The 15,632-nt window shown below is 56.7% G+C and overlaps 7 protein-coding genes and 1 non-coding gene across 8 annotated transcripts; 5 read left to right on the forward strand and 3 right to left on the reverse strand.

Annotated features, from left to right (window-relative positions):
- Positions 1 to 592: 592 nt before the first annotated feature.
- On the forward strand, positions 593 to 1,801 carry AIM18 (Altered inheritance of mitochondria protein 18 mitochondrial; the record flags this gene model as incomplete). Its single annotated transcript, XM_071060386.1, has 1 exon — positions 593 to 1,801. The coding sequence occupies one exon, from the start codon at positions 593 to 595 to the stop codon at positions 1,799 to 1,801; it is 1,209 nt and encodes a 402-aa protein (XP_070916487.1).
- Positions 1,802 to 1,979: 178 nt separating this feature from the next.
- TTR1 (Glutaredoxin) lies at positions 1,980 to 2,428 on the reverse strand (the record flags this gene model as incomplete). The annotated part of the gene is made up of 2 exons (XM_071060387.1): positions 1,980 to 2,254; positions 2,326 to 2,428. The coding sequence occupies 2 exons, from the start codon at positions 2,426 to 2,428 to the stop codon at positions 1,980 to 1,982; spliced, it is 378 nt and encodes a 125-aa protein (XP_070916488.1).
- Positions 2,429 to 4,589: 2,161 nt separating this feature from the next.
- On the forward strand, positions 4,590 to 5,597 carry MFIFM68171_04968 (BAG domain-containing protein; the record flags this gene model as incomplete). The annotated part of the gene is made up of 1 exon (XM_071060388.1): positions 4,590 to 5,597. The coding sequence occupies one exon, from the start codon at positions 4,590 to 4,592 to the stop codon at positions 5,595 to 5,597; it is 1,008 nt and encodes a 335-aa protein (XP_070916489.1).
- Positions 5,598 to 6,453: 856 nt separating this feature from the next.
- Positions 6,454 to 7,536, forward strand: RPL16A (60S ribosomal protein uL13; the record flags this gene model as incomplete). The annotated part of the gene is made up of 5 exons (XM_071060389.1): positions 6,454 to 6,474; positions 6,651 to 6,786; positions 6,955 to 7,008; positions 7,069 to 7,327; positions 7,398 to 7,536. 5 exons carry the CDS (start codon positions 6,454 to 6,456, stop codon positions 7,534 to 7,536), a joined length of 609 nt encoding a protein of 202 aa, XP_070916490.1.
- A 2,138-nt stretch (positions 7,537 to 9,674) lies between these two features.
- On the forward strand, positions 9,675 to 9,777 carry MFIFM68171_t50. The gene is made up of 2 exons: positions 9,675 to 9,711; positions 9,742 to 9,777. It is a non-coding gene; the product is annotated as a tRNA-Met (tRNA).
- A 344-nt stretch (positions 9,778 to 10,121) lies between these two features.
- On the reverse strand, positions 10,122 to 11,686 carry RPT2 (ATPase of 26S proteasome regulatory subunit 4; the record flags this gene model as incomplete). The annotated part of the gene is made up of 4 exons (XM_071060390.1): positions 10,122 to 10,628; positions 10,681 to 11,490; positions 11,567 to 11,626; positions 11,684 to 11,686. The coding sequence occupies 4 exons, from the start codon at positions 11,684 to 11,686 to the stop codon at positions 10,122 to 10,124; spliced, it is 1,380 nt and encodes a 459-aa protein (XP_070916491.1).
- A 912-nt stretch (positions 11,687 to 12,598) lies between these two features.
- Positions 12,599 to 13,518, forward strand: ubc1 (Ubiquitin-conjugating enzyme E2 1; the record flags this gene model as incomplete). Its single annotated transcript, XM_071060391.1, has 3 exons — positions 12,599 to 12,859; positions 12,953 to 13,224; positions 13,344 to 13,518. 3 exons carry the CDS (start codon positions 12,599 to 12,601, stop codon positions 13,516 to 13,518), a joined length of 708 nt encoding a protein of 235 aa, XP_070916492.1.
- A 657-nt stretch (positions 13,519 to 14,175) lies between these two features.
- Positions 14,176 to 15,515, reverse strand: LSC1 (ligase of succinyl-coa; the record flags this gene model as incomplete). Its single annotated transcript, XM_071060392.1, has 5 exons — positions 14,176 to 14,765; positions 14,835 to 14,923; positions 14,984 to 15,110; positions 15,191 to 15,219; positions 15,349 to 15,515. 5 exons carry the CDS (start codon positions 15,513 to 15,515, stop codon positions 14,176 to 14,178), a joined length of 1,002 nt encoding a protein of 333 aa, XP_070916493.1.
- Between the last annotated feature and the right edge of the window lie 117 nt (positions 15,516 to 15,632).

Below are 15,632 nucleotides of genomic sequence, written 5' to 3' on the forward strand. Positions count from 1 at the left end.
CGTTCGAGCAACCAGTAAACAACCAATATCTTGGTTTGCACTCGACTGCCCCACCTGACCCTGTGCGCCATTCGAGACCCCAGATTTCTGTACAGTGACTTCATCGACCCGTCGTGTAACGAGTCTCGAGGAAGAGATGGCCTGGATGATGACAAACAGAGCAGGGAAAAAAATGAATGAATAAAGAACAGGGCGTATTGGCGACCTTCAGCATCACTGCCGGAGAAGCCCCAAGAACTTCGGTGGACAAAACGCTGACGATGGACTCGGCCGAAATGAACCGGTGCTCGATTGCAAGCCCTCGGATCGGGAATCTAGGACCCACACCGGCAGATCCTCGGAACTGGCCAAGACCTGCCAAATGACAAATGAAGCAATGCGCCAGGCCCGACACAGGCCGGCGGGCATGATGTCAATTGGCCCTTCGGCAGGCGAGGCCAAGCACGAACTCGGAATTGGCGGAAAGCTCGACCTGGCACAAGCTTCCAGGGTCATGCGACACGGCCAAAGCTAGGAAGGCGAAAGAGAACGCGAAGGCGAAGGCGAAGGCGAAGTCGAATAGCTCATAGTCTCACAGCAGCACCGCATCACCATGCTTCGACAATCAGCGATTCGCCGATTTGCACGGCCCGCGGCATCGCCCGCATACCGGGCCCACGTCCCGCGCCGGACCTTCCTCTCCCGCCGCTCGGACGCCGCATCCGGTCGGGCCGTTGAGAATCTCAACATCCAGCGCATGTCACAGCAAGCAGAAGAATATCACCGCAACCGGCGAATCTTCCTCTGGTGCGGCACCGTCGCCGGCGTCGTCTCCTTCATCTACACTGCCTACAAGCTCAAGCAGGCGCTGTCCAAGCCTGTCAAGCTCGACGCCAACCTCCCGTCGTCCAACCCCCTCGCTGGGCCGAACGGCGGCTCAGACCGCAAGGTCGTGATCCACGATGAGGAAGGGCGCGAAATAGTCCCCACGGGCAACAGCACTGTCCCGACCTTTCCCCGTACCCTCGACCTTCCCTCCTACACAGGACCCATAGTATCCTCCACCGACACCTCCCCGCAGAGCGCCCCGGCAACAACAACCACCCCGACGACCGAGTACACGCTCGTCGGCCTCGGCCTGCGCACCGTCTCGTTCATCAACCTGCAGGTCTACGTCGTGGGCTACTACATCGCCACGGCGGACATCGCGGCGCTGCAGTCGGCGCTGACCAAGAAGATCAACCCGATCGCGACGACGCTCGTGCCCGGCGAGCGGGAGCAGCTGCGCGCCCTGCTGCTCGACCCGGCCGAGGGCGAGCGGACGTGGGACGAGCTGCTCCGCAGCGGGATCCCCGCCCGCTCGGCCTTCCGCGTGGTGCCCGTGCGCGACACCGACTTCCACCACCTGCGCGACGGGTTCGTGCGCGCGATCCAGGGCCGCGCCCCCGCCCTGTCCGGGGCGGCCGAGGATGAGGCGTTCGGGGAGGCCATGCGACAGTTCCGGGCCGTGTTCAACCGCGGGAGCGTGCCCAAGCGGAAGGAGCTGTTGTTAGTGAGGGATGAGACCGGGCGGCTGAGCATTGCGTATGATGGCGGGAGCGGGGGCAAGAAGGAGGGCGGGAAGCAGACTGGGAGGAATCTGATCGGGGTTGTCGAGGACGAGCGGGTGTCTAGGGCGCTGTGGCTTAATTACTTGGCTGGAAAGAAGGTGGCAAGCGAGCCGGCGCGGAAGGATATCGTGGAGGGCATCATGGAGTTTGTGGAGAGGCCCGTAGGGACGGTGGCTACGCAGGTTGTGCCTGTCGTCAGCACGAAGATATAACTCGAGGCCCTCAAGCCAATATGTATGAATAGCAAGTGAATCCCAATGACACGATGGCATGCGCATTTTCGAAGGCGCATGCGCCGATGATAAGATGCTATGACACGTCTATATGGGTATCCCGATCCGAGCCTCGCGGTGCGCGTGCAGCAACAATTCATTCATCTTGCACTGCAGTTCAGAGGGCGCCAGCTTCCCTCAGTAGCTCCTCGATCCTTTTGCCGTCCTTGCCGCTCCTCACGACCGACTCGAAATCCGAGCTGCCGCCAATGTGCACGCGACCAATGAAGATGTTGGGCACGGTGCGCTGGCCAGTCATTTTGTATAACGCGGCCTGGATGTCGTCGCCGTCGTTCTCCTGGTTCAGCTCGTAGTGGGCGTACTTGGCGTTCATCCCGTTGAGGATGCGCTTGACGTTGTTACAGTAAGGGCACCACGACTTGCTGAAGACGACTGGGCGGGGTTTGCGTTAGCTCAGGACCAGTGTCACAAAAAGGGCTGGCTCTTCGGCTAAGGCTACGTACTAACACCGTTGTCATCGATCAGCTGCTGGGCTTTCTTTTGAGCAGATTCCGACATGGCTGCAGATGGAGTCGATGAAAAGAGTCTGCGGAAGATGAAGGACATGGAAAAGGTGCGCAGTGGTGACGCTCGAGAAAAGATAGATGAGGGGCGAGGGGCTATCAGACTCCTTTTAAGGACTGTGACTTCTGCGGGCCGCAAGGCAGACGGCAAAGAGCTACACAGAAATGGGATGGCGGCGACTTCCAGTGGATTTGTCAACAGCAGTTGATACGTAGAAGCACGGGCGGTGTCTGTGCCAATGCTATATCAGTAAATTTTTGGCGGCAAAAATGCAATGGAAGTAATGCTGACAGAGCCTGGTTGCTTTTCGTCGATGGCATTGAAAGCGCAAAGAAACCGCAGTTCAAACCTCAGTTTTCAACGCCGACCCGACCCAAGCCGGCGGATGCGAGATCCGCGCTCGCTATTCGTGGACCCTGACAAATTTGCCGATGACGCAAGTGGTCCGTGTCACTCAGCGGTCCCCTGCGGGTCCCGAACTCCCAAGTCTGAATTAACACAGTATGCACGGCGATTGCAAGGCGACGGGAGTTTCTCGTGTAGGCGAGCAATGCATTCAGCGCCTCGCAGGTTTCGGTGTTCGGTGATCAACCACGTGATGTGACCTTGGTAATTATTTCTGCATGTTTCTAATACGAACTGGCAAGGGTGATCCCTTAAGGCAAGTCATCATCGAGCGCCACAGCCAGCCCAAAACCATGCCCATGGACCGCGGCCAAATGGTTGTGCTGCTGTTCCTGTTGACGCAGGACCAGAACAGGGACAACAATAACAGGGTCCACGATACCAAAACCGACAACAGCTTGAATCATAGGGCGACGACGCCATCGACTATTGTTACCCGGCGCACCGCAAGACTGACATTGGCCAAGTGGTGGAGTCGCTTAATCGGGATCAATGATGAGAGAATGAAGCTATTCGCAATGCCATTCCTCTTGGAGATTGGCCCGACATGTTGACTTGCACGCATGACCTCATTTGTTTCTCAAGCCAATCTGTGATTGCCCGAATCGTTCGATGGCAACGCAACCCCACGGGGGCAAACCGGTCGCCTTGGGCGGTAGAACACAGGCAAGATCGCTCGCATTGGCCTCGTGGTGGACTCTCATCCAGTCGGCTGAGTAAAGCGGCTGAGCGGCTCAACAATCATGGTGATCGGCCACCCAAAGTCCATCTGAGACAAAACATTGCATCGTGACATTGGCATGCTGTGCAACGTTCACGTTGCGGTTTGCCCGATTTTTATCGTTTTACGAGGCGACCAATGCCACGTACTGTCGGTGCAACAGGACGCCGACGTCTTTGCGGCTTGTTCGACTTCCACAGATACATTTGCATATCGGCAGGCTGTTGCACCAAATCAGTAATCCGAGATGGTTGGTCCGCTGGGGAGACAGCACGCAGTCATCCAAAGGATTCGACCCGGCAAATGGGAGTCGAGATAATATGAAGTGGGGCTCCGATCCACATTCGAAGGCGGGGCCCTCTCGGGCCACGGGGTCGTCCAGAACGTTGAAATCTGGCACCCTTGCAGCCCTGGCTCGCTCGGAGACCGCCACCCAAACCTCGTCCACAGAGAGACAAGCGCTCTAAAGGGACCCCTTTCGAATTATCCAAGGCAGTGATCGTCCGAACAGCGTCGTTTTCTTGCTAATCTTGGAATTCTGGTGCGAGGACAACACGACTCTTGTGCTATCCACCAAGGCCGGCAAACGCCAGCCTCAGTCGTGGTCATTGGTCTGGCAATCTTTCCCACTTCGACTGATGCATCCGCCCAACGAGCATCGAAATCCCCTGTTTCGCCGCCTTCACCGCGCCAGGCGACGAATCTGGTTGATATAACCCCGTCCCTGAGCTTCCTCCTCCTCTACCTAGCTTCTTCTACACGGTCGACGGCATCCTGTCGTAAGACCACACGCCCGCCGCAAAAGTGGCTTCCGGTCAGGGAGTATTGGCATCGCCCGGTGCCTCGTTCGCAACCCTCGCCAACAACATCACTTCAGTGCTGGTAAAGCTTCCGGCATCACTGAAGCCGTACTGGGATCAGACTGCCGACCGCCTCTCGGTCGCCGACGAGTATATCCGGTCTACCACCGGTCTTTCCCCGACAGTGCTCTACACCACAGCCGGCGCAATCATCCTGCTTGGCGCCATCCCAACAGTCGCTGCACGAAGCGGGCAAGGCAACAAAATATCGGAAATCATGCGTCGTTATGGATTCTCGCGCGGCGGCCTGTCGCCCTTCAGTTCAACGCTTGGCCAGGACGGTGTGCCCAATGTGACGGATGAAGACTTCAGCTACATCACTTCGGCCGACCTAGAAGATCACGGTGTTGACATTCCCCGGCGGCACATCCCCCACACCCGCATCGTCGATCACTACTCCCACTCGGCGCCTTCCCTGGCCTACAGCCGACACGTGCCCGAGGACGATGTCTTGCTGATCAAGTATCAAGGCATCACGTATCCCGAGCACTTCCCTGCCTACTCCATCGGGGATGGGCAGCTCCTGGTTCGCGATCTACGGGAGCGCATCAAGATGATCATGGATCTCGAAGATGGCGACGCGAAACGGATCAAGCTGTACTACAAGGGCCGTCGGTTGAAGAATCCCGACAAGCCCGTTCGTGAGTATGGCGTCAAGAACAACAGCGAGGTCATGATGACTCTCGGGGAATCAAGTCATGGCAGCGGCAGCGAGGCTAGCGAGGAAGTAGTGGTCATTGACGGTAGGCGCTTGGCCAGGCGTGGTGCGCAAGGCGAATCGCCGAGGATTGGCAGGAGCGGCCGGTGGGGTGAGCCGAGCCCCCGAGACAGCAGCTTGCAGATTGGTCTCGACATTCCCGCCGACAGCTCCAGTAGGAGAGGCAAATCGAGAGTCCGAACCCAATCACCCTCCGGGTCAAACGTGTCTACGGCCAGTGCACCGGCCGGCATCCCTGGTGGCCCCATCGAGAAGCTGAACGATATCGCAGCCCATTTCAACACAAAGTTGCTACCGTTGTGTCTGCAATTCGTAGCGAGACCACCCTCGGACCACAAAAAGCGCGACGAGGAGCATCGGAAACTGTCCGAGACAGTCATGCAACAGGTGCTCCTGAAGCTTGACGCTATCGAGACATCCGGGGAGGAGGGGGCGCGAGCTCTGAGGAAAGAGCTGGTCAAACAGGTTCAGGCGGTTTTGAAAGAGATCGATGATGCGAAGAGATGACGACACAACACCGGCCACCTCTCCGAGGCCCCAGCCTTCACAATACCAGTGGCTTCGAAGCCACATCGGCGACATAATTTTACGTTCCAGCTAATTTCGATGTTATTTCCTAGGGTTCCCTTTGGAATCTGTTTCATGGGTCGATAATCACCGAGCATCCAAACTCAGCGGGTTTGTCTCTCAATATTCATCTGTCATGCATTTGCATCACCGAGTCCCTCAGGCATGGTGGATAAGTGTTAGGCCCCACAATACGAGGACATCCTACTTGCAGAATCTGGAATATCCGGGCAGCTCCAAGCAATATATTCGCATCTCTCCTCTTTGTACGCCTCTAACTTGATGTCGGATGCTTTGCTACATTTTGATGACTTCCGTTGAAGACTCCGCATGCCTTCCAAACTGTGGGATCGGCTATCTTGCAGCAGTGCTCGAACGCATGGCTGGGCGATAGATGCAGAATGTGCGTAGACTTTGCTGCTTGCCAGGGTCAAGCTGTGACGATGATGAACCCGTCTTAAGATGCCGGCCGCCAGACAGCTGGCGGGTCTGAGCAGTTCGACTGGCCCCACCCCAAGTCAACCATGGCACTGTAGGTCTAACCCTACCGTTTACGGCCTCAGGCAGCAACTGCAACCCGCTTGCTGACCTCCACCGCATCCAAATTCGGCCTAGTGCACTCCTGCCGGCCTCACTGCACAAGGCCAATTTTCAGCACACACAAAAAAGTCGAGGACCGACCATCAACCACCACAAGGGTAAGGAAGCAGCCAGCTGCTACTCGATCAGCCGGATTGTGACTGATCAACCTTTTCCTTCTTTTTTCCCTTCCTTTTTGCCCAGTCGTCCCGGCAAAATGTCTTCGTTCGAGCCTGTGGTATGTGTGCCCTGCCCCAATTGACGCATCAGCTCCGCGAGTCCGTCGCTCGCCCCGAGTTCGCGACGCAAGCCGAGGAGGAGCGGCGGCACCGATTCGGATTGCGATGACACGACGGGAGAGCGCGGGAGTGGGAGAGCCGGAGGCACAGGTTGCTGACGGGGCGCTTTGAACAGGTCGTGATCGATGGCAAGGGCCACCTGCTTGGCCGCCTGGCCAGCATCGTCGCCAAGCAGCTCCTCAACGGCCAGAAGATTGTCGTCGTCCGCTGCGAGGCCCTCAACATCTCCGGCGAGTTCTTCCGCGCGAAGCGTACGTACCGCCCTTTTCACTACTTGGATATCACTTGGGAGTCCGTGCATTACGAGCCAGGAATCGACTTTGGGTTGGAGTTTCGAGGCTTTGGGAGTTTCCGTTGCTGGGAATTGGGACCATGGGACGACCGGGTCGAGGAATTGGGGGACTAACAATCGGATACAGTCAAGTACCACGCCTACCTCCGCAAGATGACCCGGTACAACCCGACCCGCGGCGGTGAGTCGAGCGCCTACAATCGCCCTGACCACTCGACGAATATATTCTGACAACCCGCAGGTCCCTTCCACTTCCGCGCCCCGTCCCGGATCTTCTACAAGGCCGTCCGCGGCATGATCCCCCACAAGACGGCCCGCGGCGCCGCCGCCCTTGAGCGCCTTAAGGTGTTCGAGGGTGTCCCTCCCCCGTACGACAAGAAGAAGAAGATGGTTGTTCCCCAGGCCCTCCGGGTTCTGAGACTGCAGCCCGGCCGCAAGTACTGCACCGTTGGCCGTCTCAGCCACGAGGTCGGCTGGAAGTACCAGGACGTTGTTGAGAGGTGCGTTGGATTCCACCCATGGCCGCTCCCTTGTGGGCATGAGCGCATGGAATTGCTAACGGTGTGGCAGGCTGGAGGAGAGGCGCAAGGCGAAGGGCGCGGCTTACTACGAGCGCAAGAAGCTGGCCGCGAGACAGCTTTCCGAGGCGAAGAAGACTGCCAAGGTCGACCAGAAGACGGCGGAGGCCCTTGCAGCCTACGGCTACTAGAGATAGTGGCTCCTCGCACAACCTCTCTGTCCTTTATGCGATTTCACTCTAGATTGGCGCGGTGGTTCAGGGCATCAACTTCATTTGCGTGGATGGCGGGGATAGGCAATGGCTGTCTGAATCTGACACACTGTGCGTCCCAGGCTTGGGACCTCATAAATAAATGAGATCAACCAATGGAGACTGAGGTTGCATGGGATGAAGAAAGCAGACAAAAAAAAAATACCCGGCCCTGGCGCATAGGCTTTCGTGATGATGTTGCGAGGAGTGCTGTTATGTCACACCTCACCTCATGACTGCCGAACGCCTCGGCCATTTGCCCGTTTGCGCTGAATTAAACGACCATAATGAGCACTCGTGTCTACGTTGGCTGTGATGCAATGGCCGGGATTCCAGTGAGCCGCGGGTAAAGTCATGTGAAGTCGACAGTTGGTGCTTGAGTGACACCTCGCAATAGACGTTGTACTCTGGTCTCTGCCGCATCACCTTCATCCCTGGCCCCACCCCAAATCCTTCAAAGCGTCATGGTTGCGCTAGCCGAGCGCTGTATGTGGGCGGGAGATCAGGGACAGTGTGTATAATGGGCGTATCGTAGATCGCGCTGTCATTACATCGGCGTACTTGGCCTGAAGCCGGGGGTGGAGGGATGATGTCGGTCTAGCCACTTGACGCTTAGGCGTTCGGTGTGCCTTCAACTTCCGCCTAGCAGCATGTTTAGAAGCATCAATTGGCCGAGCTCGCTGTACGCAATCACCTCATTAACATACGCTCAGGTAAACCCACCAGGCAATGTCTTGAAATGCCCGCCATGTCGGATCACAACCGCATGGCCATAGGGGTGCATGGTTCAGGCCGCAGGCCCCATAAAAGGACATGGCAGCGAGGATTTGGGAACATCTGGGCTTCCATCCATCTCAATCGAGGAGTAGAGTACCATACCTTGACTAAGGTATTCTGGGCAAAAAGTAACTGGTCATCTGAGACAGTACATACCGTACTTACGTGAGATCCGCTTTGTGACCGAGGGTTTGCTGTAGAAGAGCGGGCAGCGACAAACACCGGTAAGAGCGATTACACGGTCCCATTTCAAGGAACCATTCGCAGAATAGGAGAAGAAATAACTTGTACGCTCTAGATTGCAGGTTATGTAACTCGAGAGTTAGGGATAGTAGCGCATCTCTAACCCACAGTGAGAGTCGAGGAGGCCACATGAACTACTTAACCGCTATGTATGATTTGGTCAAGCACCCATTTCCACTGCATTGAGTACATTCACGTAAGTGATTATAACTTCTATACGAGTCCATGGCGATTATGTATGCCACGCCTTGGGAGCCCATATCCATTGTGGCACCTCCAACACGACCTGCTTGGAGGACTGTGGTTAGTACCCTGGACTCGTATAAGCACTCTCATCATCCCGGGACCTGATTCCACGGGAAGGGAGCCACTTCCTCCGGCTCGGTCCTGTAGCAGCATTCAGTAGCACTCTTTAACACCTTTCCCCGATCCCGCTGAACCCCACAGCGATTGATACCGATCTGGCTGTATCTTGAAGCGAGAGAATAGGGCGTCACTGTCTTTCTATTTCCATTTCTGCCTCCACGGTTTCTCACACCATACGGGATGCAGTGATCTTCTCATGACGGCACTCTCATCGAGAGGCAGCGACGCATTGTCCGTTCGATTCACGAACCAGCAAAGCTCGCTAGAGTCCGCAACCCTATTATAAATACATTCAGCGATCCTGATTTGTGGCCGAATATTTATTCATCAGGTTACTTTGTCAGGACTTTTCTTCTAGTGGGGGTAATGTTGAGGTTACGTATTAGTGGATACAATTACTTGTGTTTGGAAGCGTCCTTTGGACTAGGAGTGTCCTTATTCAGCATTTCATAAGATTTGGTACATAGAACAGTGATAGGGACTGCAGTTTATTGGTGGTCAAGATGTAATGGGAAGTCGGGAACTGGACTCAAGATGTCCAACTAATATCCTGACCTCCGCAACCTAACATTGAAGATCACTTCCATGACGTCATAGGGACAAGCATAATGCTATACACAACCCTAACCCGGAATACAAAGGACGGCAAAATTATATGGGGGAGTTGGCAATCTTAAATCTCAAATATACCCGGGAGCTTGGCTCAGTTGGAAGAGCGCAGGTCTCATACGTTGTATGATCTGATTAAACATCAGAGCAATCCTGAGGTCGTGAGTTCGAGCCTCACAGTTCCCACTTACTTTTGCCGGTTCTCTTCATCCCATTTACATTTTTGGCAGGTTGATTGTTACTGAGCATCCGGTGAATCGAAAATGCGAGGGTGGTTTCATGGACTCAAGGTAGACGTGGTGGAACATTTGGAAGCAGGGTGTACACTCGCAGCCCTTGAAGCAGAATATAGGCCGCTAGTATGCTGTGCATGGCCATACATACTCCATCAAAAGACGGCCAGAAGTCATTTCACATTCCGCTCAAGTGCACGAGCTCGCATAGCCCGCGCAGTGCAAGCAATTGTCTATTTGCCATTCTTTGCTCCCTCGCCTGCGCTCCTGCCTACTGCGTTTGGTTATACACAGATACTACAAGTATAAGCCCTCCGGCTCTCCTTCTTGCTTCGTGCGCAAGACTCTCTCCCTGGCTGCGCGGAAGTCGGCCATCTGCACCCGCATCCGGCGCTCCCGCAGCGCCATGAGGCCGGCTTCAGAGCAGATGGCCTTGATGTCGGCACCGGAAAGGTCGTCCTTCTGCGCAATGAACTCCTCCAGGTCGACATCTTCGTTCAGAGACATCTTGCTCGTATGCAACGCAAAGATCTTGCGCTTGGTGTTCTGGTCAGGGTTCTCGAATAGGATCTTGCGGTCGATACGGCCTGGCCGGATGAGGGCAGGGTCGAGCGTTTCGATCTTGTTGGTCGCCATGATGACCTTGACATCTCCACGGTCGTCGAAACCGTCCAGCTGATTCAGCAGCTCTAACATGGTTCGCTGCACCTCACGCTCGCCGCCCGACGTCGAGTCATACCGCTTCGTGCCAATAGCATCGATCTCATCGATGAACACGATGGAAGGCGCGTTCTCGGCCGCAACCTTTGGGAATGTCAGTCAAATGTTACTTAACAGCTCCGTCGGGAAGTTTTACCTGGAACAATTGGCGGACCAACCGAGGGCCGTCACCAAGATATTTTTGGATCAGCTCACTGCCAACGATGCGCAGGAAGGTCGCAGAGGTCTGGTTTGCCACAGCTTTGGCAAGGAGAGTCTTTCCGGTGCCCGGAGCGCCGTAGAGAATGACACCCTTGGGCGGCTTGATGCCCATCTCCTCATAGAGCTCTGGATGCAGCAGGGGCAGTTCGACCGACTCCCGCACCTCCTGGATCTGTTGCTCTAGACCGCCGATATCCGCATACGACTCTGTAGGTGCCTTGTCCAGCTTCATGACGCTCACAAGCGGATCTGTGTCGTCGGTGAGAACACCGACAATGCTGACAGTCTTATGGTGGAGCAAGACGCTGGCGCCCGGCTCAAGCAGATCCTTGTCGACAAAACTCATGATGCTGACGTAGTACTCGGGGCCTGTGGTGCTGGAGACAATCGCGTGGTCGTCGTCAATCATTTCCTCAAGAGTGCCGACTCCCATGGGGCTGCCTCGCATGTCGTCCACACGCCCGCGCTCGTCGGCCATCCGGTCGGTAGCATCCATCTCGGACGTGGGGGCCGAGTTGTCCTTGGCTGCCTTTGCCTTTCGGAGGCGCTCCTGGTTCTCGACGTATTCCTCTTCGAGCAGTAGATGGTCGTGAATGCGCTGCATGCGCAGCAGTCGGAGCTTGCATCGACTCGTCGGGTAGACGGGAGGCATCTTGGCGGCGGCGCTAGTGCCGCCGGCCTTCTTCTTCTTGCGGCCTACACGGGTGGTAGGCCTCGGCGGCGGCTCATACTTGGGCTTGTCCTTCTGTTGCGGTGGTGGTGGTTAGTGACGCCCAGGCTGGGCAGCGGGGTGTCCGCCTCGTCCATCCGGCCAGACAAACCTTCTTGTCTTTATCATCCCTCCCATCCTGGCCCCCTCCCATGCCCGATTGATTCTGGCCCTGCAGAACTTGTCAGAATCATCAGGGCGACTGAAGCGCTCTGCCACAGAATCTCACCATGGTGCCGGTGCGCTGCGGCCCACGCTGGAGCGCTGTGAGGAGACAAAAACTGTGTTGCAGAAATGTGACGAATACTGATCACACCAGACGCAGTAGCGAGCGCTCGAAAAGCGCAATGTGATGGCGGCGACAGGTGTCGGGTCGTCGATGGCCGCTTGGAAGTCGTTGCGTTCCAGGATTGATGTGGGAAGCTGTGATGAGCTTCGTTGGGAGCCGCCAGGCGGCAGAGCGACGCGCCAACTGTGCACGGACCATCTACGAGGTTGCGGGTACCCAATGGAAATGACGGGAACCCACCGGGGCCTGACAAAAGCCTTGCACACGGACCAGCAGGCACAGTGTGCATGGGGTCGAGACGGCAGACAATCGCCAGACTCGCATCCGACAATAAGAACAGCATCGGAATAATAGGCTCGCCTCCACTTATTGGGAACCAGTTTGCGGGCTGCATAAGCAGGACCGGCCGGGAATTCGCCTCTCCTGTCTGTCGTGGAAGGACGAGGACCTGAGTGCCTGGTGCGGGAGCAACCAGAAGGTCTGCCACTCTGGCTCCGGGCCCGCAAGGTTCATTGGAGCTGGGACTAAGGCACCGCGAGACAGGCAGCCCGCCTTCTCGGATTTCTGCCAGGGCTCATTGTTTCAGTGCTTTCTTACCTAGGCGTCATATACAAATAAGGTTCCTGCCATCGTTTTCAGCGTCAGCTAGCAACAATCTTTTGGCTCCGCCTGTCGCCACGGGTTTCGACTTTTTAGCCAAGTGCATATTTTGCCCCTCGCACCTCCATCTCTTTACCCCTCCAAAGGCTCTCCGCGGCTGTCACTCCACCCAACCTCTCTCGCCGGGTTTCGAGGCTACCTCCAACCCTCACGCAGCCGAACCACAAGCACAAACGGTCCCGACTCGACTCGATCATGGCCACCACCCGCGAGCGCCGGATCGCAAAAGAGCTCGCCGACATCCACAATGACCGGGATAATTCGGGCGTGTACGCACATCCCGTCGACTCCTCCGACCTGACGCACCTCAAGGGCACCTTTCCTGGGCCGCCCGATACACCCTATGCTGGGGGCACTTACCAGATCGATATCGTCATTCCAGACATGTACCCGTTCAAGTCGCCCATCATGAAGTTCGACACCAAGATCTGGCATCCGAACGTCAGCAGTGTGACGGTAGGTTCAGGGGACACCACCGGGCAAGAAGACAAGAAGCGCCACGACCGCTCGCTAACCATGCACCCCCTCTTTTTTTTTTTTTTTGGACAGGGCGCGATCTGCCTCGACACGCTCGGCACGGGCTGGTCGCCCGTGGGCACCATCAAGATGGCGCTGATCTCGCTCCGCATGCTCCTCGAGTCGCCGAACCCAAAGGACCCCCAAGACGCCGAAGTCGCCAAGATGATGATGGACCAACCTAACGAGTTCGCCTACAAGGCACACGACTGGGCAGTCAAGTACGCGGGCGCGCCGAGGAGGGAGCTGTTGACACATAACTACCAGAAGACGCCCGCCCCTGTAGTGAAGGATGACCCGTCCAGGTACGTTCTCCTGAGCATGGATCAGATAGCCGCATTCGGCAAGGTCGAACACGTGGGGTCGGTCACATTTTCTTGATACATTCTAACTCGGGGCCTTTTTTTTTTTTTTCTTTCTGCAGATACAAGGGATACAACAAGGATCTGGTAGACCGATTCGTCAATATGGGCTTCGACGTCGACGCGGTAGTTGAGGCGTTCCAGTTCGTCGGGATCGACCGAAACGGGGGCGAGGATTACGAGCTTGAGGAAGCCTATATGGGGGATATTACCGCCCGGCTCCTCGGCGAGCAGTAGCAGTAGCATCATCCAGCACGAGGAATCGCAAAGCGAGCAGGACGTGGCTTTTATCTAACAGCGACTGGAGAGGTCAGGGGAAGAGGTCCTGTAGGACATCTGGCGGGAGGGGCTCTCCACAAGCATCCGTTTAAGCATAAGGAAAGGAGTTCACGGGCGGCGGGCGACATCTTGATGGGTTTTTTGCTATTTCTTCATTTTAGACAAAGAATGCAGCACTTTAGGTCCGTATATGGAGCGTAACAACGGACCGAATTGCTGCGGACATTTTTCTCCTTGTAGCTACTGGTCTAGTCTCATCCTTCCACCGGATCGAGACTGGCAAACAGGGACCCGGAGCATCCACTCACACCAGATCAATTAGTATGACAACGACCAAATACAAAACGCGAGGCTCACAATGCACGAGCGAATTATGCCAGACCACCAAGTCCCCCGCCAGTCTATAAGTTTAAATCTCACAACACGATGCACGCGCAATCACGTGGTCTTCTCTTTGCTCCCCTGCCGCTCCCCGACCACATCGTATCCCCATGGACCGCACGTTGGCTCGATCTGAGCCGCGCATCCGACTGCTGTTACAAATGAAACAACACAGTGTATGGAAACATGTACAAGGTTAGCGCCGAGACGGCATTTACCTACGGCGGGACTGCATTAGAGAAGATCCCGCCTGACGAACTCGTCGCGGAGCGCCTTGCCCAGGCCGGCGGGCGACCGCTCGACAACGACACCGGCAGCCTCGAGGGCCTTGATCTTGGAGTCGGCACCGCCTTTGCCGCCCGAGACGATGGCGCCGGCGTGGCCCATGCGGCGGCCCGGGGGCGCCGAGATGCCGGCGATGAAGGAAACGACGGGCTTGCCGCCGTTGACCGTGTTGTTGGCCCTGAGGAAATCGGCCGCGTCCTCCTCGGCCGAGCCGCCAATCTCGCCAATCATGATGATGCCGTCCGTCTCCTTGTCCTCTAGGAACACCTTGAGGCAGTCAATGAAGTTGGTGCCGCTGAAGGGGTCGCCGCCGATGCCGACGACGAGCGACTGGCCCAGGCCGGCCTGGGTGGTCTGGTTGACGGCCTCGTAGGTGAGGGTGCCGGACCTGCTGACGATGCCGATGCGGCCGCGCTTGTGGATGAAGCCGGGCATGATGCCGATCTTGCACTGGCCCGGGGCAATGATACCGGGGCAGTTGGGGCCCACCAGGCGGGTCTTGCTCTGCGACTTGAGCATCGACGTGATGCGCACCATGTCTGCCGCACCGTGTTAACAAACCGAACGAACGTGTCCCATATCGTCCTGTCGCGCCTGCGCGCACTAACCATGCTGAGGGATTCCTTCGGTGATGCACACAACGAGCGGGATTTCAGCGGCGATGGCTTCCTCGATACCGGCGGCGGCGAGTGGGGGCCTATTGATCGCATAGATTTGTTAGTGCGGCTCGGCTGGATGATGCTCGGGACTTGCTTACGGCACAAAGATCGCAGTCGCCGTCGCGCCGGTCTCCTTCACGCCCTCGGTGACGTTGGAGAAGACGGGGAGGCCGAGGTGCGTTTGGCCGGCCTTCTTGGGGTTTGTGCCGCCAACGACCTTGGTGCCTGGACAAGCGGTAGGCGTCAGATCCAACCTTCGCTCGACTCCATCGAAGCCATTGTTGGTAGTGGGGATATGGATTTACCATAATCGATCGCTTGTTGCGCGTGGAACCTAGAGCGGCGAACTAAGTCAGCCATCGAACTTCAACGCAGACTCTAGCTGCTTGCGCCGAGCCGCAGAATCGTGAACCGCGATAAGCCGCGCAGTGCGCTCGGATAGGACGGACAAGCCATGACTTACGTTCCCTGCTTGCCTGTGAAACCCTGGAAGAGGACTTTTGTGTCGCCGTTAATGCGGAGGTTCTGAATGGTGGCCGCATATGGGGAAGTAGTCGAGCTGTAGCTTCTCTGGGCGAGCTTGCGCAGGAGAGCGCCCGCAGGCCGCGATTGCCTTGTGAAAGCCTGCATCTTGCTATGTCTAGAGCAGAAGGAGGCGGTCGAAGGAGGGAGAGAGGGAGCTCGAAGAGAAAAGCGAATGGAGAAGGCCAACGGAGGACGGGGTGATGGTCGATGGTCTTCGTCGTT

This window comes from Madurella fahalii (assembly GCF_045866475.1).
Source record: "Madurella fahalii IFM 68171 DNA, scaffold_2, whole genome shotgun sequence".
Lineage (NCBI taxonomy): Eukaryota > Fungi > Ascomycota > Sordariomycetes > Sordariales > Madurella > Madurella fahalii.